At 36.6% G+C, this 25,194-nt stretch overlaps 1 protein-coding gene across 8 annotated transcripts in view; it reads left to right on the top strand.

The window, feature by feature from the left end:
- The window catches only part of EVI5 (ecotropic viral integration site 5), a 205,135-nt gene extending 180,274 nt beyond the window's left edge, over positions 1–24,861 (top strand). For 7 of the 8 annotated variants that reach the window (XM_059138558.1, XM_059138553.1, XM_059138554.1 and 4 more), the window contains one exon: positions 20,562–24,861. In XM_059138558.1, the coding sequence (XP_058994541.1) occupies positions 20,562–20,873 (312 nt within the window). In that variant the 3' untranslated portion in view covers positions 20,874–24,861. Of the gene's footprint in view, positions 1–1,141; positions 1,427–20,561 lie in introns of those variants that run through there. The other variant, XM_059138560.1, reaches the window with a different exon arrangement.
- Positions 24,862–25,194: the final 333 nt, after the last annotated feature.

The raw sequence follows: 25,194 nt of genomic DNA, 5'->3' as shown, positions 1-25,194 counted from the left end.
TAGGTTTTCGAGGTTGAGAACTTGCTGATGGATTGTATGAGAGACATAAGATAAAACAGTCAATGACTCCAGAGATTTTTTTATTTGACATCTGAATGATTGGTTGGTTACATTTACTGAGGTTCGGAAGGGTAGACTATCAAGACCTCTATTTTGTTTATGTTAAAATTAAGATTGCTATTAAACATTAAAATGAAAATATGGAGTGGGCAGTGGGTATATATGATGTTCTAAATAGATGTTGGGGCTAAAAATAGGTATAGTAGTTATTTATTACCTATAAATGTTATTCATAGGTAAAGGGAAGGGGTTCTAGGAGCAAGTCTGTGGTACTCCTGACCTCTCAGATCAAGAGAGCCAATAAAGGAGATCAGAACTACCAGTGAGAAGAGAGGGAAACTGGCGACTGTATATACAGGAGCCCCAGAAAGGAAACTTCAAGAAGAGAGTATTTCAACGTAGTTATTTTAATTAAATTATAAACTTCTCTGATCCTCTTAAAGAATGAATATATTAAGAAAGATATCTTCAGCGTTGTGTGTGTTTTTTTACCATTTATTAGAGAATGATGGATGATTTATTAAAGAACTTGACAGGAGGAATTGTCTGTCACTGAACAATTACTGAGACTCCCTTCCTGAAGAACTTGAAGAAATATAAGCTATTTCAGGACAAAGCTGGCCAGAAACAAAACTATGTAAAACACGATTATAGGATGCTATAAATAACATACAACCCAGATAGATGAAGCCAACTTTCATTTAAAGGATAGCTTCTGTGCTCATTCCCAGTACCCAGGGCTTTTGTCATCCTGTCTTTTTTGTTAAGGAGATAGTCTTTGAAGTTACCATATGTTACAAGAATCTTTTATTTCTACCAGCCAAGTACAAAATTAGGAGTTTGAGTAAATAAAAGGAAATCTAAAGAATGCCCATTCTGAAGTTTGCCTTAGAAAATGTTTATATGTGAGTAATCTTTTTTCAGTTCTGATAACTGTTCATGCTTGAGCTATAGATTTAGTAAAGTATCTACCAGAAAGTATTTTGAATGTCCTGTCCATTATTAATATGTTTAATGTGTATACTCCCTTATTAAACTAGAAATTTTTTTAAAAGACTTTATTTATTTATTTATTTGACAGCAAGAGAGAGAACACAAGAACGGGGAGTGGGAGAGAGGAAGAAACAGGCTTCCCTCCGAGCAGGCAGCCCAATGTGGGGCTCGATCCCAGGACCCTGGGACCATGACCTGAGCCAAAGTCAGAGGCTTAACCAACTGAGCCATCCAGGAGCCCCAAAACTAGAATTTTTGAAATGAGGAGCTTTTATAATCAAATGACAGACTACCCTTTTGTAACTGTGTATCTTTTTTTCCTTGCTCTACATTCCCAGTTTAAAAGTAGTTAATAAAATCACTTGAACTTGAATTTATTTATTTTTTAAAGATTTTATTTATTTATTTGAGAGAGAGAAAGACAGAGACAGCAAGAGGGAGCATGAGCAGGGAAGAAAGGGAAAAGCAGAGCTCCAGGCGGGCTTAATCCCAAGATCATGACCTGAGACAAGGCTAATTCTTTAACCCACTGAGCCATCCAGGCGCCCCAAACTTTTAATAAAGAAGCTTAAAGGCTCATTTAACGTTGATCAAATTTAACATGGATCTTCATCTAGACATTCAAATCAGAATATCAAAGGTAGAAAGGAACTTAGTAATTCGGCTGTAATTATTGGTAGCTTTTTTTTTCCTCTTTATTTCAAACTGAATAATAATATTTTTGTTTAACTATATGCTTATTCTGTATTGCCTGTTTCTACCAGTCTTTATTTCCTTTTAAATCTTGCAAAACTCCAAGGATATTACCTAGTTTACAGAGGATAAGAATGACATTTTTATAAACTGTATTGATAGCAACAGTATACTGATGGAGGAAGAAGTAAGGAATAAATACAGTATTCTGTTGATGACTGAATCTTGGTTTTAGAATTATTGTTTAAAAAAATTTCCATAGATGGGAGTTACAAGCTTTCATGCATATTGTTACAGTAAAAAGTGCCCAGTTTCCCAGTGTGGCAATTTTTTTTTAAGATTTTATTTGACACAGAGAGAGAGATCACAAGTAGACAGAGAGGCAGACAGAGGGAGAAAGGGAAGCAGTCTCCCCACTGAGCAGAAAGCCCGATGCAGGGCTCGATCCCAGGACCCTGAGATCATAACCTGAGCCGAAGGCAGAGGCTTAACCCACTGAGCCACCCAGGCACCCCCCAGTGTGGCAACTTTTTAATAAAAGAACCTATTCCCTTAAATTTGTTTTTTCTCTAGTTAAAGCAATGTAAAATATCATGCAGGAGCTCACACAAGCCTTTCTGTAGGAAAATTGGGGTTTTTTTGCTGCTGAAGGTCTTATGTAGATAATGAGAGATTGTGTTTGTACTCCTCTGAAAATTGCTTTAAGGCTTTTTAAATAAACTGTTTAGTTCTGGCCACCTGGGTGGCTCAGTCATTTAAGTATCTGCCTTCTTGCTCAGGTCATGATCCCAGGGTCCTGGGATCGAGTCCTGTGTCAGGCTCCCTGCTCAGTTGGGAGCCTGCTACACTCCCCCTACTTGTGCATTGCCTTGCAAATAAATGAATAAAATCTTTAAAAAAAATGTTTAGCACTGTTTTTAAATCTTAAAACCTTCATTTAACTTCCTATTAAAAATTCATTCTTTTTTTTTAATTTTATTTTTTAAGACTTTATTTATTCAAGAGAGGTAGAAAGCAAGCACAAGTAGGCAGAGAAGCAGGCAGAGGGAGGTGGGGACGCAGGCTGAGCAGGGAGCCTGATGCGAGGCTCGATCCCAGGACCCTGAGACCATGACCTGAGCTGAAGGCAGACAGACAATCTACTGAGCCACCCAGGCACCCCTAAAAATTCATTCTTAATGACTTTTTTAAATTAGTTTTGTTATTCCTATTCCTTTTATATGTGCCGTTTAATCTTAGATATTTTATCTTATTTGAAGTCATAAGATTTCAAAATTGTACAATGTACAATATTTAATGTCTGCAATAATATTACTGTGTAGAAGACATAAAGCTGAGATTTCAGATTCACATTTTTTAAAGCCAGGCGTGTTCTTAAAGTTTATCTGGTTTTTCACTTGATAAATGAGGAAGCTGAGGGCATAAGTGTTACAGGACTTACCCAAAGTGACACAGCTAGTTGGTGGCAGAGCCAGAACTACTGCCCAGGCATCCTGACTTCTGATCTGCTACATCCCACTGTCCTCCCACAGTCCTGCCGACCCATTTAATTGTCACACGTTAGATGTAGTGAATTAAATTAAATTAATTACTTCTCTCAGATGGGAACCTAACGTCTACTTAGTAGAACTCTACTACCACCTAGTATTCTTTACTTTTCTTCCAGCATCAGGTTCTGGATTTCTCTTCCATCTGAAACTGGGGAATTGGTGTGACTTGACCCTAGAGATTCTACTTCAGTTTCCAGTAGGTGCTACTAAAATCTTAACTTTTAAATCTTAGTTGATTTTCTGAAAACAGAGGCAACTGAGATTTTCTAGCCAAATTTGACATTCCCAGAAACATAGAACTATATAAAAATAGTTACCCCATTTCAGATATACTTATTATTTAAGAAATATAAGCTTACCCAAGCACATAAATTAGCTCAGCTATTCAATACATTCTGCTACAGGAGTTTATTATTTAACTTGTAACCAAACTTCTAGCAGTTGTTTCTAGGTTAATTTCTTAAAATCTCCAAGACTGTATATCTTTCCATTCATTCTTTGCCTCCAAAAAGAATATGAAACACAGAGGAAAAACTATAATAACACCACACAGGATACGCTACTTTTTATTTAAGACTTTTAGACCACATTCCAGTTTTATGCTATATTCATAGAAGAGGGGCAGTGTTTGACCCAATTATATGCCTCTTTGTATGTATCCTATTCCTACTATAGGTCAAAAAGATGTTTGAATTTGCTGATGAAAATAGGTGTTTCTGATGATGATGATTTCATTGAAGAACTAGAGTTGAATCCTCAGAACATGACAAAAAAGGTCCAGTAGAAGAGGGTAAGGTGAGATAATGAAATCACTTAAAAAAGGGAAGTTAAAAGTAAAAAACAAGGTAAGAGAAGGAATTAGACCCTAGAGAGGATGAGATACCCAGGAAAGAAGCCTCTTCAGGGCATTGACTACGGAAGGATAAGCCTTAAGAGAGTTTTAGGATAAAATCTGGGTAAGCAGCCAAATTAGAGACTATAGAATCAATCAGAAATGAGGGATTTGAATCTGGTACTCAGAACTGAAGGACAAAATAAATAACCTTAAGAGACTATTAAGAGACTATGGGCTATTTTTCTGATATTGTGCTATGCAAAGTACAGTGTAGTCTTACTCTCAAGGAATTTACAATCTGCTGGGGAAAGTGGAACACTTAATTTAACAAAGACTATATGGTTGATATTGATAGTGAGTACTTAATAGTTCAGAAATGGGAGAAAACAACAGCACATAATTTTGCTTGTTTTATTTTTTTAATTTTTTAATTTTTTAAAATATTTTATTTATTTATTTGACAGAGATCACAAGTAGGCAGAGGCAGGCAGAGAGAAAGAGAGGAGGAAGCAGGCTCCCCGCTGAGCAGAGAGCCTAATTTGGGGCTCCATCCCAGGACCCTATAACCATGACCCGAGCTGAAGGCAGAGGCTTTAACCCACTGAGCCACCCAGGCACCCCAATTTTGCTTATTTTAATTAAGGATTGTTATACTGTCCTTGATGCTTAGGGACAGGCTAAACTGTGAGTTCCTTGAGGCAAAGACTATGCCTTAGTCAGCCTTATATTTCTAAGAGTCTTTCAAAAATCCTAACACAGTACTATGAACTCCTGGATTCAATCAGTTCTCTTGGTAATCAAATTGTCCTGAATTTGACCAGTGGAAAGTCTTTCAAACATCTCTCTCTCTTTCTCTTTTCTTTTCCCTTTTTTTTTTTTTCTGTTCTTCCTTTCTTTACCCTCCCCTTCCCTCCCCTCCCCTCCTTTCTACCCCTCTCCTACTCCCCTCCCCTCCTCTCTTCTTTTCTTTTCTTTTTTCTTTCTAAAATCCCATTAGTCTTTGAGCACTTCTGTGTTTTCTGGTACTAAGTGGCAAGTTTTTTTTGTTTTGGGGAGAGATTTTGTTCTGTTTTAAGATTTTCTTTATTTATTTGAGAGAGATACGCACACACACAAAGAAAGAGACAGAGAGCACAAGCTAGTAGGAGCAGGGAGGAAAGGGAGAAGCAGTCTCCTCACCAAGCAGGGAGCCCGATGCAGGACTCAATTCCCCAGGACCCTGGGATCATGACCATAGCCGCAGGCAGACGCTTAACCAACTGAGCCACCTAGGCACCCCACTAAGTGGCAAGTTTTTAAATAGTACTTTACAGTAAACAAGAATAGCTAGATTTTCAAATGCATTGTGGTGAGACAATGCCTATTAGTGCTAATCTATAAATTGCTTAATAAGTGGTTCCAACAATTAGATTGGAAATGTAAGTCATAAAAAACTACTTAAGGGATGGGGTACCTGGGTGGCTCAGTGGGTTAAGGCTCTGCTTTCCGCTCGGGCCCTGATCTCAGGGTCCTGGGATGGAGCCCCGCATTGGGCTCTCTGCTCGGTGGGGAGCCTGCTTCCCCCCCCCTCTCTCTCTCTTCCTGCTTCTCTGCCTACTTGTGATCTCTCTGTCAAATAAATAAATAAAATATTTTAAAAACCACTTAAGGGAAACTGGATGTCAAATACCACTTAGATCATGAAAAGTAAAGACATAATAAGCATCTTTTTTTTTTTAAAGACTGATTGATTTTAGGGAAACAGAGAGTGGGAAAGGGCAAGTTGGGGGGGGGGGGCAGAGGAAGAAGAAGAGAGAAAATCCTCAAGCAGACTCCTTGCTGAGTATGGAACCCAACTCAGGGCTTGATCTCAGGACCCTGAGATCATGACCTGAGCTGAAATCAAGAGTCAGCCACTTAACCAACTGAACCACCTAAATGCCCCAATAATAAGCATTTCTTAAAGGAACTAGAAGTAACTATAACACCTATAGTGACAGGTTTGCTTATAGCAGTTCTTTAATAGACTTTATTGACTAAGGATAGGAGAGACTTATTCCATTAGCATTCCCCTGAAAACACCATCTAATAGCATATTCTTCAGTCTTAGATATGAGAAAAATAAGATATAAATGCTCAAAATATTTCAGTAACACCTGAGTGGCTTAGTCAGTTAAGCCTCTCTCAATTTCAGCTCAGGTCAAGATCCCAGGGTTGTGAGATCAAGCCCCATATTGGGCTCAACACGGCGTGGATCCTGCTTAAGATTCTCTCTCTCCCCTACAATGAATTACATGGTTAACTGTTGACTTACACTACACAAAATAAACCATATAATTTTTTTAAAGAAACCATTTCATCAATATGTATGATACCAGTAAGATTTTAATGTCACTACAGTATTAGAAGAACTTGTTAACATTTAAGTGAAACTAATAGGTTATGCTTAAAGATTTCATTCAGCCTGATTTGGGCAACCAAATGAGCTAGAGTCTGAAAATCCAGTGACTTTACTCGTATACTCGAGTTTTAAGACTTGTGTACTCATTTTTAAAATGTTTCATTTGTTTAAAAGCTGATTATCCTGGGGCTCCTGAGTGGCTTGGTTGGTTAAGCTCCCAACTCTTGATCTCAACTCAGGTGTTAATCTCAGGGTCATGAGTTCAAGCCCTGTGTTGGGCTCCACATTGGTTGGGGAGCCTACTTTAAACAAAAATTAATTAATTATCCCTACTCTCCATCTAACTCTTACTTTCTCCTTTCATTATCATGCCAGTATTTCTAAATGCATCCATAAAAGGGAGAAGAGAGGAAAAATTATAGATATATGTGTAATTTATCAAATTCTTAATAACAGTTCTGGATTTTTGTTTGTTTGTTTGTTTTAAAGATTTTATTTATTTATTTGACAGAGAGAGATCACAAGTAGGCAGAGAGGCAGGCAGAGAGAGAGGAGGAAGCAGGCACCCTGCTGAGCAGAGAGCCCAATGTGGGACTCGATCCCAGGACTCTGAGATCATGACCTGAGCCGAAGGCAGCAGCTTAACCCACTGAGCCACCCAGGCGCCCCAACCTGTTTTTTAATTTGATGTTTAGTTTTGTTTCTGAATATTGTGTCTTTGTTCTCCAAAAAGAACTTACTACACATGGTTGAGAAACTATCAGTTTTGGAACACTGAGCTTAGAGTCAGGAGACCTGGATTCTAGGTCTGGTTCTATCACTGGTTAACTGTATGCCCTTAGGATGCCGGTTTACTTCATACAGTCACTCGGTCAGTGAGCATTTGACATCATTTAGCTCCCACACATGCCTCAGGCCTTGCCTCATTTACTGCATCCTAAAGCAGTCATGCTAAGTAATCTTTAAAGTGCGTTCCATCCCAGTCCTGCACTGGGTATCTAGAAGTCATAGTCCCACTTGTGAAGGAATTCAGACTGGTAGGGAGAATAGTCTATATGGACAGCGCTGTGGTAGAACCATGAGAAATGCATCCCAAAGTCTCTGGGTGTGGGGCTACCTGAACTGTGTCGAAGAAGGAGTAGAAGATAGCCAGGAAAAGGAGTGTAGAAAAGTGTTTAGGCAGAGAGGGCATCATATACAAACGTCTGGAGGCAAGTAAAGAGCTCAGGAGAGAGAGAAGCAGCAGCTATAAAAACAACAGGGAGATCAGTAGAGAGGGGCGCTTCTGAAACCAGAGACTTAGCCTGATCAGTTCGTCATGTGTGGTTCCGAAAATAGCATTCAGAGAGATTGATTTGATGGCTGAGGATAAAGCTTTCTTAAATAAGACGAAATCCATAAAATAGAGTCTTCTTCCCTGATTATGTTTGAAATTGTATTCTTTAAGACCTGGGCCCAAACAAAGCATTTGAGAGCCAATTTGAATCTTTCCCGTTTAATTTAGATAGTCTCTTCCTGTTACACAAGCTACCCAATACTTCACACCTATTTTTTTAGTGCTACATATTCTTAAATCCAAAAGTCCAGTTTCCTCAGCTATGCCAAGATCTTGAAATGTAGCCAGTCATTTTTAAAACCTTATTTTCTTTTGCATCCAGTAATTCAGTTTTAAAATGCTAGTTTTTAAAAGAAACAGTAGCATAGTATTTTTCAAACTAGGAACATTTGTAAATGTGTTCTTCTACAAACGTACTGTCAACGAAAGGAGCATTGATAAAAGATGAACTAGCTCCCTCAGATTTACAGAAACTAAAAACTTTAAATTGTGGTTGGAAGTCTTTAGTGCCATAAATCATGTGCTTTTTATGGACCCTATCTCACAGATGCAGTTGGACTTGAGATAATCAGATTTTCACTCCCCATGAACAGGACAGCTAAAATGTCATACCAATAATATGTGTCAAAGACTTCATGCTACTTTGCTGCCTGTCTGATTTAAGTTGTTGTGGTCAGTCTGAGGAACCTGTGATATGATAAGATAGCATTCATGAGGTCATGTGGTTTACAAGTGCCCAATCTTAACTAAGCAGCCTATGAGCACCTCAGAATGAGGAAGAGAGGGATACTAATCTTTTCTGTTTGATAATTCATTTTGTGTTCAGTGACAAAAGAGTGTAGATCTGTAGCTATATATGTATATTATGTATTTTTAAAATTAGTTTCTGGAAAAAACTGAATGCTACCAGTGCATTAATCTCCTTTTACTTAATACTTCTGTATACAGCATTAAACTTTCTACTGCAAATATTTTCTGCCTATTAAAATGAAGCTAGAGAAGGTAGCCACTACTTCTTTTTCCTGTTGAGGAAAAAATTGGATGTTGAAGATTCTCATTGTTGATGAATTTTTTTAAATCAGTTATATTTTCTACATTTCCTGAATAGGAAATTATTTATTTTCAATATGGCAATATCTCCATTGGAAATATACCCACCAAATGACTATCTGATTTCTATACATATATATGTTTAAAACAGGTTTGAGAAATAATTCACATATAATACAGTTCACCCATTTTTTTTTTTTTTTAAAAGATTTCATTTATTTACTTGAGAGAGAAACAGTGAGAGAGAGCATGAACGAGGAGAAGGTCAGAGAGAGAAGCAGACTCCCCATGGAGCTGGGAGTCCGATGCGGGACTCGATCCCAGGACTCCAGGATCATGACCTGAGCCGAAGGCAGTCGTCCAACCAACTGAGCCACCCAGGCGTCCCTACAGTTCACCCATTTTAAGTGTACAGTTCAGTGGTTTTTAGTCTATTCACAGAGTTATGCAGCCATTACCACAATTTTAGAATGTTTTTATCACTCCAAAGCTAATACCATTCCCGTTAGCAGTCATTCCTCATTTCCCACAAGCTCCCTTCCCACAGCCCTAGGCAACCACTAATCTACTTTCTGCCTCTACAGATTTCCTGATTCTGGACATTTCGTGTAAATGGAATTATACAATATGTGGTCATCTGTGACTGGTTTCTTTATTAGCATGTTTTCGAGGTTCATTTATTTGTAGCATGTATCAGTACTTCATTCCTTTTTATTGCCTGATAATATTCCATCAAATGGGTATACTACATTGTATTTATCCATTTATTGGTTGATGGACATTTGGATTGTTTTCACCTCTTGACTCTTATAGATGATGCTGATGTGAGCATTTATGTACAAATTTCATTGTGACCATATGTTTTCATTTGCCTTGAATGTTACTTACTAGTGGAATTGCTGGGTCATATTATCACTGTATGTTTAATCGTTTGAAGAACTGCCATATACTGTTCTCTAAAGGAACTGTACCATTTTACATTTCTACCAGCTGTGTCTGAGGGTTCCAGTTTCTCCACATGCTTGCCAATAGTTGATATTATCTCTTCTTTTTGTGACAGCCAACTCTAGAAACTATGAAGGTCATCTCATTTTGGTTTTGATTTGTGTTTTTCTGGTGGCTAATCATATTGGGCATCTTGTCATATGCTTATTAGCCATCTGTATCTTCTTTGGAGAAATACCCTTCTTTAGAGAAATACTCTTCTTTAGAGAAATCTGGGTTTAGAGCAAACCCAGATCCTTTGCTCACTTTGTAATTGGGTTGTCTTCTTATAATTGATTTGTAGAAGTTATTTATATATTTTAGATATAAATCCCTTATCAGAAAATGATTAAAATTGGGTAATTAGATAGACTGATAAAACCCATGACTTAGCTTTAGAGATGAATGATTCCTCTTAACAGTTCAGTCCAGATAGAAAAGAAGTACTTCGTTTTGACGAGGATGTTTTGCTAAACATTTGAATTTTATCAGTGCTTCAGCTGAAGGTTAAATCAAATGTACTTTGATGTAGCTTTAAAAGTACAGAGTGAAACAAGTGTGAAGTGATTTATTTCCTGTAATTGGTCATAAATTTACATAGAAGCTCACATATTCCTAACCTCATCACCATTGACATTAGAGTACCTTCTAAATAATGTTAATGGTTTCAATTTTATCAAGATGTGTCAGCTGCCAGGAAGAGTACGATGCAGTTTCATTTTGTTTGCCGTAGTATGCTGGATAAATCTAAGTATACACTATAGAAAGACTTGGAGTTCTTTGTAAATGGCTTAATTCTTCCCCCTCTCTACTTCTCTGGTAACAAATACACAGTATAAGTTTCTTCAGTGCCAGACTTTCCTTTCCACCTATTTCACTTCTTATTGTGGGTACATATTTTTTCTTTGCTTCTAAAAGCATGCGTTTTAACTATTGCATTTTATACATTTTTTTATAATCTGTATGTTTTTAAAATTTAAATGCTTTAACTGGTTTTTAAAAATAATTTACTTAGCTTAAAGCCAGAACCATTTTCAACATTGTCTATTTTGTATTATTAAAAAAAAAAAAGAACTCTTAAACTTTTCAACTTAATCTACTTTTGAGTATTCTAGCTCTGAATTTTTGCTCCTGTATATATAATACAATGATCGAAAAGTCATGACCTCCAATTGATTGCTTTTATTGGTTTCCTGTTTTGATTCACTGGAAATCTTTTGGTTTGGGTGCTTATGGCTAGTTTTAATCTTTGTCATGTGTACGATTCAATTTTGAAAGAAGATGATAATTGAGAATTTAGCACATCATTTCCTTTTTACATTTACAAACATTTACATTTCATAAACTGAAAAAATTATTAAAATTATTATGTAAGGATTTCATCAAAATTACCAATTATACTTTGGAGAAAGAAAGCAAAGCCTCTAGAACATAGAAATACAAATCTTTGTGATTATTGAACTTTATGTCCATCTTCTCATGTAAAGGATAATGTTATTTAAAATATTATATCTTATACATCACTTACAGACATGTTGCTTTAACAGCGATAGTTCAGTGTTTTACAAAGATTGATTATATAAACCCAAACGTACAAATAGAAGCTTTTATAATCTGATATGACTCAGACTTGGAAACTTACTGCATCTGTTTTGCAGTTCACTTGGTATCACATGACTCACTTAAATGGTTTAAACCCTGTCTAGTAGTGATCAAAGTTCATTTGGTTAGGGGTTTTTTTGGTGTGTGGATGACTTTTTCCACTTTGTTGTGGACTGATTGTCTTTCAGAATATTCAGTGGCAGCGCTTCTTATTCTTTTGAATCTCAGAAAGTGGTAGTTGTCTGTACAATTCAGCCTCCAGTTACACATGGGGGGAAATTTTTTTAACTACTTGAAATAATATGCATGGACGCACTTTTAACTGTAAAACCTCATATAATTATAAGGGTTTATTATTAATTTTTTTACCCCTACACATTAAAATTGAGGAAGGATAACCTGTTGTGTCTCTTTAAAATCAAATGCAAAAATCAACCCAAACCTTTTCTAGTTCTCAGTGTTTATAATTTACTGGAAGAAAGCAATCACATAGAGAACATGTACACTCTCTCCACATGGACACTGGCCCAGATGATCAAATTTCTCAGCACGGATTTCTCTATTATTTATTAGGAAGTTATATTTAAAGGCTACAAATCTCTAGTGCTATAACATTTCCCTGTTTTACAAAAGAAACTTCTGTCTTAACCTCTAGAGGTTTAGCTAATGAAGTAGACTAATGAACAATTTTTAAATACTTGTGTATCTTTAATGATTATAAAGTCCTTTGGGCCTTCAGAACATTCATTCCTGCAGATTCTTCTCCCTGCTTTCAAATTTTACTGATAATTTTTATGTGAAATAGCTGTAATAGGTTTTAATACTAATTTTTAGTGTTTGGATTTTTACTATCATGCAGTTAGAAACTCTGCTATTTCCTGTCAAAACCTACGTTCATCAGACTATGAACATGACAGTTTCCTGTTTTCTTATTAGCTATAGTACCTCTTGTGCTATATTCTTTATAAGTTGTATAATATCTCAACACTTTCTTTTTCTAATTACTAAATACTTTCTTTGGGTCAGCATTGTTGAATACATGCAGAGAAATCTTAAAATACAATCTCTTTGAAGCTCGTGAGAGGTTAAGATTTTGTTAGCTTTTTAAGCTATAATGAGTATGTCAGCATATTTTAAGTATTATTTAAACAAATTCTGTATGTTTTTATTTCTTTACTCTGTCTCTTCATGCATAACATGATGAAGCAGTCCATATCAGGTAAGAAACAGTACATTATTGGCGTCTCGTATATTAGCACTCCCCTCTGAAATGAATAATGAGTACCAGAGGGCTTTCTTAAGAATCCTGTTATCTTTTCATTGTAGTTCATATATATTTCTTACGTGCCCACTCTTGTCCAGTCAGAGTGCTGAGCTCTAAGATACAAAAATGATTAAGAAACAGTCACCATCATCAGAGGCTAACGGAAGTGGTAGAATATATTAGACCAGCCACCCAGACAGTGCTGATTTTAAGTATTCATTATAACTTGGAAAAAACTTATCTATAAATAATACACTCCAATATATGTGTGTCAATCAATACAGTATTAAAGTTTATGAAAATATTTATGCCTATTGATGTATTAAATATGTTATAAAAATTTATTAAGATGCTAATTTTTTAAACTACTAATATCAAAATAATACCAGAAAACAAAAAAGAAATACTTTCAAATATAAAGGAAGCAGTTATCTTTTGGGTTTTTTTTTTTTCCATTGGATTATTTGGAGGTTTTGTTATGGTGAGTCTAACTCCTTATCAAAATGGTCAGCTACACATGAATTTGGAAGTATTTTTGAGAGATTTTATTGGTGACCTTATTTTTTTAATGTACATGTTTTTTATTATGGAAATTTTCAAATGTTCACAAATGCAGGGAGAATAAGTTTAATGAACTTTGTGTTATCTATCACTGAACTCCAAATTTTTCTCCTTTTTTTGCTTGTTTTTAAACTGTTTTTTTAAACTATTTACATGGAACCATACAGAATAGACTCTTTAATATCAGGCTATTTAAAGGCACCTGGGTGGCATAGTTGGTTAAGCAGCCGGCTCTTGGCTTTGAGTGGATCCCAATCTCAGGGTCTTGAGATTGAGCTCTGCATTGGGCTCAGCACAGAGTCTGTTTGAGTTTCTCTCTCCGTCTCCCTCTTTACTCCCCCTTCCTATAAGATAAATAAATAAATCTTTAAGAAAAAAGAAAAAGAAAAAGAAAAGAAATCATTTTTCTATCAAGGGTTTTAAAGCTAGAACTATACTCCTAAGGTTAGGCATGTTATCCTTCAAAAGGTATAGTTTGTCACCTGAATATGAAGCTGATCCTCAGAATAAAGTTTGAATTTGAAGGTTGACATTTGATAGGAGAAAAGGAGAAGGTTCTGACTCTGTTTTATAAACATATGTTCTCTCACTTTGATCTAAACTCAGATGGTGAGACGTCTAAAACTGGTTGCTGTTCCTCAGTAAAGAATCCCCTGAAACACCCCATAAGAAATAGATTTGAAACTAGATGGTGAAGGTGTCATATCTTAAAATATTTATTTGCCTTATAGTTCTTTGTATTTTTATTTGCTTTTCCCCCCCAATTTAGTTGTGTGTCCACATCAGACCATTGTATTTTTAAAATATGACAATGGCCAGTGTGGCAGTGATAAATTAACAAGAAAATCTTGAGTTCAAATTTATTTATCCTTACCAAATTTTCTTAACATGATCCTAATATAGTAAATCCCTCAATATGATCCATTTAGAGCAGGATCTCTCAGAATGTGATCTATAGATCATCCTATTCAGAACTCCCTGGAGTGCTTGTTTAAAATAGGTCCCTGAGTCCTGCCTGATGAATCAAGGTGTCTGAGAGGAGAGCCCAAGAGTCTATATATTTTTAAAATAATCCCAGGAGGTTCTTGTACATAACACAATTTATTAATTATTAGTCTAGAGAATTAGGGAGTCAGAGGGTGCTGTTAACATCAACATTCTCCCCAAAGTAAGGACTCCAGAGTGACCTACTAAGTTGAATAGTCTGTGAGATCATCTCTGTGGTAGTTTGTGGGTCTTTTAACTGATATTTGGAAAATGGCAAATCTACTTAATATCTAAATTTTAAATGTTATAGAACTAGAAGGCACTCATTAGAAGGAAACATTTTATCATACAATAAGCTTGTTTTTACTATTTTATGTATTCATGTTTGAGAATAAAATAATCTGAAGTACAGAATAAGATTATATATTATGTTTTTCTAAAACATCTAGTTCAATAGTCTAACGTTATTTAAAAACTGTATTTCAAGAGAGAGAAACAAGCCAAGAAACAGACTCTTAACTATAGAGAAAAAACTGATGATTACTGGGCGGGGGTTTGGGGGGGGATGGGTGAAATAGGTGATGGGAATTAAGGAGGGCACTTGTGACAAGCAGTGGGTAATGTATGGAAGTGTTGTATACCCGAAACTAATATAATACTATATGTTAACTATACTGGAAAAAAAGAAAAGAAAATCTCAACCATCCCAGCAGTAATCAAAGAAACAAAATCACAATGATAGTGCAAATTATGATGGAGAAAAATATGTAATGGTCATGCTGGCAAAGACTGGATATAATAGGCATGCTCAAATATTGCTGGTGGCAGAATATAATCTATTGAAAATAAATGTGATCATACTTATCAAGAGAAAAAAAACATAAAAATAAAAATCCTTGGGGCACCTGGGTGGCTCAGTGGGTTAAGCCGCTGCCTTCGGCTCAGGTCATGATCTCAGGGTCCTGGGATCGAGTCCCACATCGGGCTCTCTGCTCAGCAGGGAGCCTGCTTCCTCCCCTCTCTCTGCCTGCCTCTCTGCCTACTTGTGATCTCTGTCTGTCAAATAAATAAATAAATAAATCTAAAAAAATAAAAAAAATAAAAATCCTTTTTCATTTGCTTCCAGATAGCTAGATGATGACAACATGGGAATCCATTAAACCATACCATGTATTTAAAGTGTTTTTTAAGATAATTTCAATTTTTTAAATGTACGTTGGAAATATTTTCTCAGAATTTTGAAGGCCTTGCTCTATTCTGTTTACAGTTGAGAAGTCTGATATCGTAATTCCTTTTTTTTTTTTTTTAAGATTTTAAAAATTTATTTGCGATAGAGCCAGAGAGAGCACAAGCAGGGGGAGCAGCAGAGAGGGAGAAGGAGACTGCTGAGCAGAGAGCCCAATGTGGGACTCATCCCAGGATGCCAGGATCATGACCTGAGCTGAAGGCAGGCGTAACCAATTGAGCCACCTAGGTGTCCCTATCATTGTGACTCTTAATCTTTTATATAAAATATAAAAGATTTTTTATATAAAATATAAAAGATTTATATAAAATATTTTTTATATAAAATACGTTTTTGGCTGGATGCTTTATCTTTTCTTGTTCCCAGTGTCCTGAAATTTCATTATGAGGTACCATTGTGTAAGTCTACTTTTATCCATTGTGATGGATACTTGGTAGGCTTTTTCAGTCTCAAAGCACATGTCTTTCAGGTCAGAAAAAATTAGGTCTGAAACCTCTTGTAGAGTGTCCTGGGTTTTTTGGTTTTGTTTTTTGTTTTACATGGATGCAGTTTCTTCAGAGGAAAGAAATGATTTTTAAAGAGTTTTCTTTTCACCAATGGTCTGTTTCCTCCTAGTTGCTGTCCCCCCACCCCTTCCCCCAGCATCTCTTAGATGATTTTTTTCAAATACCCGACTCCCTGCTCAAACATTAGGTCTGGAGAACTTAAAAAGCTAACAGGAAGTTCTACTCAGAACTTCCTGGATAGAGTTTGTTGACTATGATCAGCTGAGACCCTTCTTTGGGGGAAATCCCAAGATTCCACCAGAGAAGAGTCCCTTTCCTTAAAATTCCAATCCTTGGTGAATCTCAGAAGTACTTCCAGTCACATTCAGTGCCTTTAAAACCTATGTCTCATTTCACCTAGAAAAATAATACCTTTTAAATCTTTTTCATGATAGGAGTGTGTTACTGGCATTTCACAAAGTTTAGTTGTTTGGTTGTTGCTTTATAAAAATGTTCTAATAGTCTTTAACCAAAACTTAGAAAAGACAAGGGGCTGCAGAAGGGTATGCAAAAATACTATATGTACTTTTCAAGAAAGAGAGTCAGTAGCTTTTGTCAGATTCCTGATCCTATGATTGATTCATAGGAGACATCAAACAAAGCTGAACAAACAGACAAAATGTTGCCTGTAGTAGTGGTCCTTACTCTGGGATGCGCATCAGAATTATTCAGGTCTTTTGAACATACGCATTCCTGGATCCTACCCTTTGCCAGGAGAAAGTTTCAGGAAAACGCATTTAAACAGATCGCTCCGTGTTTCAACCATCAGGTAGTGGATTTGGGTCTGGACAGCTTGCTTATACTACTGAACGATGGTATCCGCTTATATCCATTTCTGTATACCAGACACACGGGCAGTTGTTCCCTGTTCAGAAGCACTTTTACTGTGAATAAGAGCTCCATTTCAGGTAAATCAACTCCTTTTTGACTCAGCCTTATTTGGTTTGGACAGATCTACCACAGTGATTCTCAAACTGTGAGGTATCATGATCTCCTCAGATGCTTGTAAAATTGTTTCACTCCCAGGGCACCTGGCTGGCTCAGTCAGTGGAGCCTGTCAGTCTTGATCTCAAGGTTGTGAATTTGAGCCCCACGTTGAATGTGGAGATTATTTAAACAATTAATAAATAAACTTTAAAAAAGATGTTTTGCTCTCCAGATTTTGATTCCTTAGATCAGGGTATGGATTCTGAATTTATTTATTTATTTATTTATAAATTTTATTTTTTTATTTGACAGAGAGAGATCACAAGTAGGCAGAGAGGCAGGCAGAGAGAGGGAGGAAGGGAAGCAGACTCCCTGCTGAGCAATACAGGGCTCCTTCCTAGGACCCTGGGATCATGACCTGAGCCGAAGGCAGAGGCTTTAACCCACTGAGCCACTCAGGCGCCCCTGGATTCTGGATTTTTATTTTTATTTTTTTTTTTATTTATTTTTTTTAATATTTTATTTATTTATTTGAGAGAGAACATGAGTGAGGAGAAGGTCAGAGAGAGAAGCAGACTCCCCATGGAGCTGGGAGCCCGATGCGGGACTCGATCCCAGGAATCCAGGATCATGACCCGAGCCGAAGGCAGTCGTCCAACCAACTGAGCCACCCAGGCGTCCTGGATTCTGGATTTTTAATAATCATCCTTGGTTATCCTGAGAGATAATCAGTGGACCATATTTTGAAATATGCTAATCTAAGTGTGCTACCAACAATAATATCTGTGGAAGTCTTTTTGGGGGATGTAGGTTGAGAAAATTGTCTTTTTTGTTTGTTTAAATATAATTAGCTCCTAAAAGTCTAGTAACAGGATCAGTAGTACAGCTCTCAGATCCAGACACCCAAGACTATACATTAGAAGGCCTAGCTCTGGCCTTCCTCTAGCTAAACCTCTCTCCACAGGAAGAGGAGTCCCCCGGGATATCCTCACCTGAAGTTCAGCCCCTTCTAGGTCACGTGATGGGAACTCAGTGAGCAGATGTCCCTTTTCAGGACATACACAGACCTCCCTCCCCTCAGAAACAGTATGTACACGTTCAGGTCTAAGAAGTAACTAAGGGACAGCTTCAGTTTTACCAGAGAGTCCCTTACCTTCACCTTTTTCTTCTCCGATATTCCTTTTTCTGCTATTCTTTATTAGCAGTTCTCAAATAAAGAAACTCTAGTTGCATCCCCTATGACATCTGATAAGAGGCTGCAGTTTTTTAACTGCAGTAAAATTTGTTAGAGCTACAGCTTTCCAGTTCATTTGGGAAGTTGTGGTTCCCCTGCTGTACTCCTTTGGTAACAGTCAGGGAAAAGGAAGACACATGTTCTGTATTATTTCTTCAAAAGGGTTTGGGAAGAAAAGAAAGGAAGAGATTAACTGACTTAATCTAACACTTGGAGCGCTCAATCATGTGTTGCAATGTAGCGATAGGATGTTGCATCAGAACGTGGCAGTTGTAGTATTGCCATGGGTATCACAGCTATGGGGAGGTCCTTGTGGTGCTCTGAGCCCTTTCCCTAAAAATTCACCCTCGAGTTTAGATCCTTTCTGCCCTGCCAAGGGAGACAGTGTTACTTAAATTACATTGTACATCACTGTAATTTTGTTCTCTCAGCCTAGAGCATAGGGATTTCTTCAGGGTTGAAGGTCGGCCTGAGGCAGACATCACTGTTCGAAGTCTCAGCATCCTTCTTGTTTCCCGTTGGTCACACACCAGCAGGGAAGTGCTGACATTTCTTCACTTCTTCCTGGAAATCTGTCAGGATAGCTGGCAGGTGTATGGCAAGGCTGTAATGTCTTTACTTTCAGAACCGTTAGTTTTGAAAGTATATGTAATATTTCCTGAATATTTCACACAGGCTTTATCTTAAGATTTGAAAGATAGTGAGTGACCAGGAGTTTGTCCCTGAGAAACAAAGTTGAAGGTTAATAGTAGCGATAAGGGTAGGAGGCATGGGATCTCTTTCAGCCAAATTCTTGCAAGTCAAGGTAGATTTTGGTAATTAGTTTTTTTCAGCTATTGTTTTGGTTGTTTTGTTTTCAGCTCTTCTGCTCTGTTGTAGGAGAAAATTCATGGTGTATGGGAGAAATTAAACAAGTGACAATATCAAAATTAGATTTCCTGCTTAAGATATAAGCTCTTGAGGACGACAGGGCTGATGTCTCGATTCTATGGTAGTAGAAGTGGTTGTATCCATGGCAGTAGGTTTGAGAGTTTAAGATAACTGGGGCAAAGAAGTGGGAGATGATAAAAAGAAGTCACCTTTAATCCTAAAAAGGCTGGTTTTGGAGAATGTGGTTTAGATTTGTGACAACAATGGGTTTTTGTCTAGAAAACGAACTCTAGAATTAGTCAGACTTGCCCAGCCAGTAACAGGGAGCACATGATGTCCCCATGAAGGTGTGGCCATGGGAAGCTCCTGGGATAGCCAAAACCTGGTTCTGAAAGTGGAAAGAGAAGAGAAATAGCTGAGCAATACATGGCAGTCCTCTCCTCTCTTCCCTCATTAGGGAAGTTGCTCCTTCTTCCCTGGGGAGGAGTAGGGGAGAGAAGGCAAAATTACATACTATTGGCGTTCCTTCCTTGCAGAGAGAGATCTTATTAGTAGAAAGAAGCATTCCTACCCTGAGTGAGTGAGTGTGTGACAGTGTTTTGGTGGTCTTTGGGATATTATGATAGGATGGAGATTCATAGCAAATTTTCATTATTTGTAACTGATTTTCATTATTATGGGGATATGCTCTTGAGACAGTATGTGTGATAGTTCAGAGTATGATCTTAAAGTCCACATCTTCTAGAAATGCATGCTGAAATATTTACAGGTAAACTGATAGAATATCTGAGATTTACCTCAAAGTAATCCAGAGACAGGAGAAGTATAATGTAATAAGATTGTCCATGATGTTAATTGTTGAAATTAGATGATGGGTGCATGAGTTCATTATATTTCCTGTAATATAATGAAGGTTCAATTTGAATCTAAATTTTGCTATTACCTATGTGTCCACAGTAGTACCTCTACCTGAGTTTCCATTTTCTAATCTCTAATGAAGATGATAAAATCTACCACATAGGACTGTTGTGATATTTCAATTAAAATAACAAGTTACTGGGGTGCCTGGGTGGCTCAGTGGGTTGGGCCTCTGCCTTCGGCTCAGGTCATGATCTCAGGGTCCTGGGATCGAGCCCCACATCGGGCTCTCTGCTCAGCGGGGTGCCTGCTTCCTCCTCTCTCTCTGCCTGTCTCTCTGCCTACTTGTGATCTCTGTCTGTGTCAAATAAATAAATAAAATCTTAAAAAAAAAAAAACAAGTTATGTGTCCATTATATAACACATAGGAGGCATATAAAATTGGTAGTTACTATTTTATCTACAAATGGCAAAAAAAAAAAAAAAAAAAGGTAAGTTATCTTCTTTTTTAAACATGAAATGTTTGCTTTCTTGGTGTGTGTGTTTCCCCTAGTTGAGTATATTAACATGGGTTTTGTTTTGACAGCTCAGGTGCCTAAAAGGCCAGAGGGTCTTCTCAGGCCAGCCTCCTTTTGATGGAATCCACATTGTCAACCATTTAATAGGAGATGATGAATCATTCCATTCCTCTGATGAAGATTTTATGGATGATTCCTTACGGGAAAGTGGCGTTGGTTTTCCTTTGCACAGAAAGTCTGGCCCGATGTCTTTGGACCCCGCTGTGGCAGATGGTAGTGAAAGCGAAACAGAAGACAGTGTGTTGGAGACCAGAGACAGCAACCGAGTGGCTCGAAAGGAGCAGCCCCCAAGAAGAGAGTCATACTCAACCACTGTCTGACCATCACTGTGACCTAGACTGTGGGGTTTTTTAAGGGATCAGTTATTATATGATTAAGGGTTTTGGGAACATACTTGTTTCATATGTACATACGTATATACATATATACATACATATATATATGTATATATATATATATATATATTTTACAGTCTTATCTGCTTTTTTATCTTTGCCAAATCTTCACCACTGACTACCATTGCCATAAAATAGACTGGTATATATGGTTAATGGGAAAAATAAGGTTCTAACAGTATTACTGAATATTAATGTTTCTTATTTAGAAAATGCAATTTATATGTGGGAAGCATTTTGAAGTTCAGGACTATGGAAAATTGAATTTTCTTCAGACAAAACTGCTCTAGTGCAATATTTCATGCTCATTTAACAAATTGCATATTTATCAATTTGTTTTCAAGCCAGGTGTCTACAAACATTTGACCAGGATATACATCCAATTTATCTTGGGTTTTTGTGTTGGGGAGTGTTTCTGGGTTTTTTTGTTTTGTTTTGTTTTGTTTTTCAGTTAAAATTACTGCTTTAGTAGTAGGCCACTGAAAGCTCCCAAACACAAAGCTTTTTTTCCCCCATATAATTTTACAAACACAAATGAACATTCATCTGTCTTGAGAGGTTTAAGTTGTGTTTTAATTTCTAGTTTTGATGTGCATATGATGGTTCCATGTATTGCCTACTAGTCAGAGTAGTAGGTTAACTACAAATAAATTGGGGGTTTTGTACATATTTATAAATCTACATCACCCACATTGAAAATCATTTTATATGGAGAATGTACATGTTGCAAATGACTGCCTTCAGCGTTCTAACAGGACTTCTGTAAATACTAGGTTAAAAGAAAATTGAAAATAAAACCAGACACTAATATTTTAATAGCTTTAGTATTTTGCTTGGCATTCAACACTAGCAGATTCATAAGTGAACTAATACTTGTTCAAAACACTATTGGTGACATATTTTGCTTCATGTGTATATAACAATAAATTTTTCATGATTAAAGAGGTTATAGCACATATTACTTAGTGCTAATATCTACTTAATGTAATTTAAGCAATGGACTGAGGTACAAGATACACAAAAACTGTATCTGCGAATAATCTATGAACATTATCTTCAGCTTCTCTAGTTAATCCATAGATAAAGCCATAAGAATTCTTTCCTACCAGTTCTTCCTTTTTCTCATCCAGACTTTTTTCCCTGGAAACCTGAATGCCTGTCATTGATAAATTGGTGGAAACACCAAATTACACTGAGAATACATAAAGACAACAAACATGTGTTGACTGGATCCTTTCCACTTCCATTTTCATCAGCAGCCTGTGGAAAAAGTAGCCTTCAAGGATAAGAGGAAAGTAGAATTCAGTATATATGGAGGTAAAATTTTTCACAATATGTTGCATGCAGAAAAAAAATTTACATGACAGAGTGGAGTAGAAGAGACAAAATCATTTTTTTTCTAAAGCCCAAAGTCAGGCTTTATGGTACGTGATAGATTAGGCTTTTCCAACCCTTTGTAGCTATTTGCTTGAGAAACAAGATTGACCAGATGCCTGTTGTGTCCATATCACCAGGTCAAATTGTAGTGGTTAAGTAATTTACCTGTGGTTACAAGTTTAGTAAGTAGCAGAGCCAAAATTTTACTCAAGATCTCTCCGACACCAAGCTGAAATGTTCAGCTAATGAATTTCTCAGTTCTCTACTTTTCTTCAATTAATGTGATTTCAATGTGTTTCCTGAATATATATAGATCAGTATCTGTGTATAGATGTATCAACACTCATAAACTCTGCGCAGCTCTACTGGTATCGTCTACTAGAATTGTCTGGTGCTTTTAGAATTCTCTTTTGGGGTTCATTACTGTCAGCCTATGGGCTGTTGATGCCCAGGTAAAATGAGATGAGTCATGGCCACATTGCTTTCACCCCCACAGTAAGAAATCTAGTGATCTAGACCAAGGGTCAGCAACTTCAGGCCATGAGGCTATTCTAGCCAGCTTCTTGTTTTTACATGACCCACAAGCTAAGAGTAGTTTTTAATATTTATAGATAGTTCTGTGGGGGGAATCAAAATAGCATTTTGTATCACATGAAAATCATATGAAATTCAGTATTGATCAATAAAATGTTCTTGGAGCTTACCCATGCTTATCCATATACATATTGTCTGTGGCTGCTTTCATGTACCATGGCAGAGTGGAGTAGTTACAACAGAGACCGGAGGGCACAAACAGCCCCGAATATCTACTGTCTGGCACTTTAGAGAAAAAGTCTGCAGACCCTCTAAAATGCAGGTTTGCATCTTAAGTTTGTCTCAGTAGAAGATCAAACTGTTTGCTTTTGGTGTTGAACTAATGGTTTTGAAGACTAAAATTTGCTAGTGGATCTTAAACTCGTAACTATTCTAAATGGGTAATGTTCCAGCTGTTTTATATCATGAAGTCTTTGATGCCAAAGACAAGTTCGGAAGGACATCTCTACCTTTGGAAATGGAGAAAGAAAGGGAAGAATTCCAGAATGCCAGCACTGCTCTCTCAAGCAGGCACGTTGGCCTTTAGAGTATGCGTCAATGAGCCGATGTTATAATTTGACTTAAAATAAGAACATCTTTCTAGAATCATGTTTGAATTCTAAATCTGAAAGATATTCTTAGAGAATTTCCTAAGTACTGTTTTTTGGTTAGGAATTAGGTGTTAAAAGAATCATGGTAAGTGAACCGTAACCCATTGATGTTCTTGTAATTTGAGAAATGGGAAAACTAGAAACAACAATCATCTCATTCAAGAGCTTTGATTCAAATACTCCTTAGAAGGGTTTAGAATCTTCCTGGTTTTTAGTATGCAACAGGATACTAAGCTTTGATTTGACATTCAAATTAAGATTTACAAGGTATTGGAAAATGTCCTCTTGATAGATTTTATTTAATCTCTGACACAATTACTTTGTATCATTTAAATGTTATTCAGTTAAACACTTAGAGCTGGAGAATATTCAGGGAGGAATAAGTGAATAAATAACAAACACACACACACAAAAGTACTCTCAGGATAGTTACTTGCTGGTGGTGTTGCCATCTAGGTTGAAAAGCTAAAAGTAGAAGTTACAGGGTGATCTGAATAAAATGGAAATCACATTGACGTGATGAAACAGAACTTTTAGATCAAACCAATATTTCAACAGCCTTTTAAGAATCAATGGTAAAATATTTTTTTTCTCTCTGAAAAAAGCGGTTAAAGATACACATTACACAATCTCTGCCCTTTCTGTTGATAGATATTAGGTACTCAGTGTTTGATGAGTAATTGAGATGTCAAGGCTCACCTAAGATATACAAAAACAAAAACAAAAACTTAGCTCTGAGCGTGCAGCCTGTTACTCTCCGGATAGTGCCTTTGAAAACAAGGTCTAGACCTTTTTAAGTATTTTATTTCTAACATCATAAAAAATGAATTGGTTCCATATTCTCCTTTATCTTTTATATAGTACACTATCATTTTCAGATTTAAAGTAAAATAAATATATGAATTGCATTTCAGTAAAGTCCTTTCATGGCCAGCTTATTTATCATGTAGTGCAAGACGTCAGCAGCTAATGTTTTATGAAATCAGTGATTTACTTTATTAAAACAGTGTGCTTTAGCCTGAAGGTTATTGCTGCTTCATCATTAAAAAAACAGTTTTTTAAACTAATTAATTTTACTTTAATTCATTCTCCTGAAATTAAAATTACTGGTTAAAATTGGAGTGGATGCTATTTATAATCCAACTTTTACAGCACATCCATTGATCTGCCTATCTTGTCTTTTCACTCCAAAGAAAAGATGATAGAATACTAAGGTACACTATAGAGATGCAAGATTATAATGTTTTTCATTTTATTGTTGGAATTTCTTTTTGTAACATTGTATGGTAACCTGAAATGTTTACTTGTGCCTTTGCTTTAAACAATTATTAAAGTTTTTCATTTTATAAGAATTTCTGTTTCCTTAAACTATTCAACTTAAAAGGGGAGAGACATCAAAACACTATTAACAATGCTTGGCCTAACACCACGTGTTTATTAGTGAGGTTTGTACTCCGTGGGTACAAGGGCCCATATCCACCTGGTCCACCCATGTATAATTAGTGCCAGACAGAGAGCTTGGTACATGACATTTTTCAGTTTAATGAAAGTCAAGACATCTAGATTTGCTGTTTCCTCCAGAAACATGCTAACTTTTTGAAAATATTAATAGCGATAGTTTTATCTCACATTGTAGTTTAGGTCATTGAAATGATTAGCAATGAAGCCAGTAAATATATTCAGAT

This window comes from Mustela lutreola, chromosome 10 (genome assembly GCF_030435805.1).
Source record: "Mustela lutreola isolate mMusLut2 chromosome 10, mMusLut2.pri, whole genome shotgun sequence".
Classification (NCBI taxonomy): Eukaryota; Metazoa; Chordata; class Mammalia; order Carnivora; family Mustelidae; genus Mustela; species Mustela lutreola.
The sequence above is the reverse complement of the archived record's forward strand: the minus strand, read 5'-3'. Positions and strand labels throughout refer to the sequence as shown.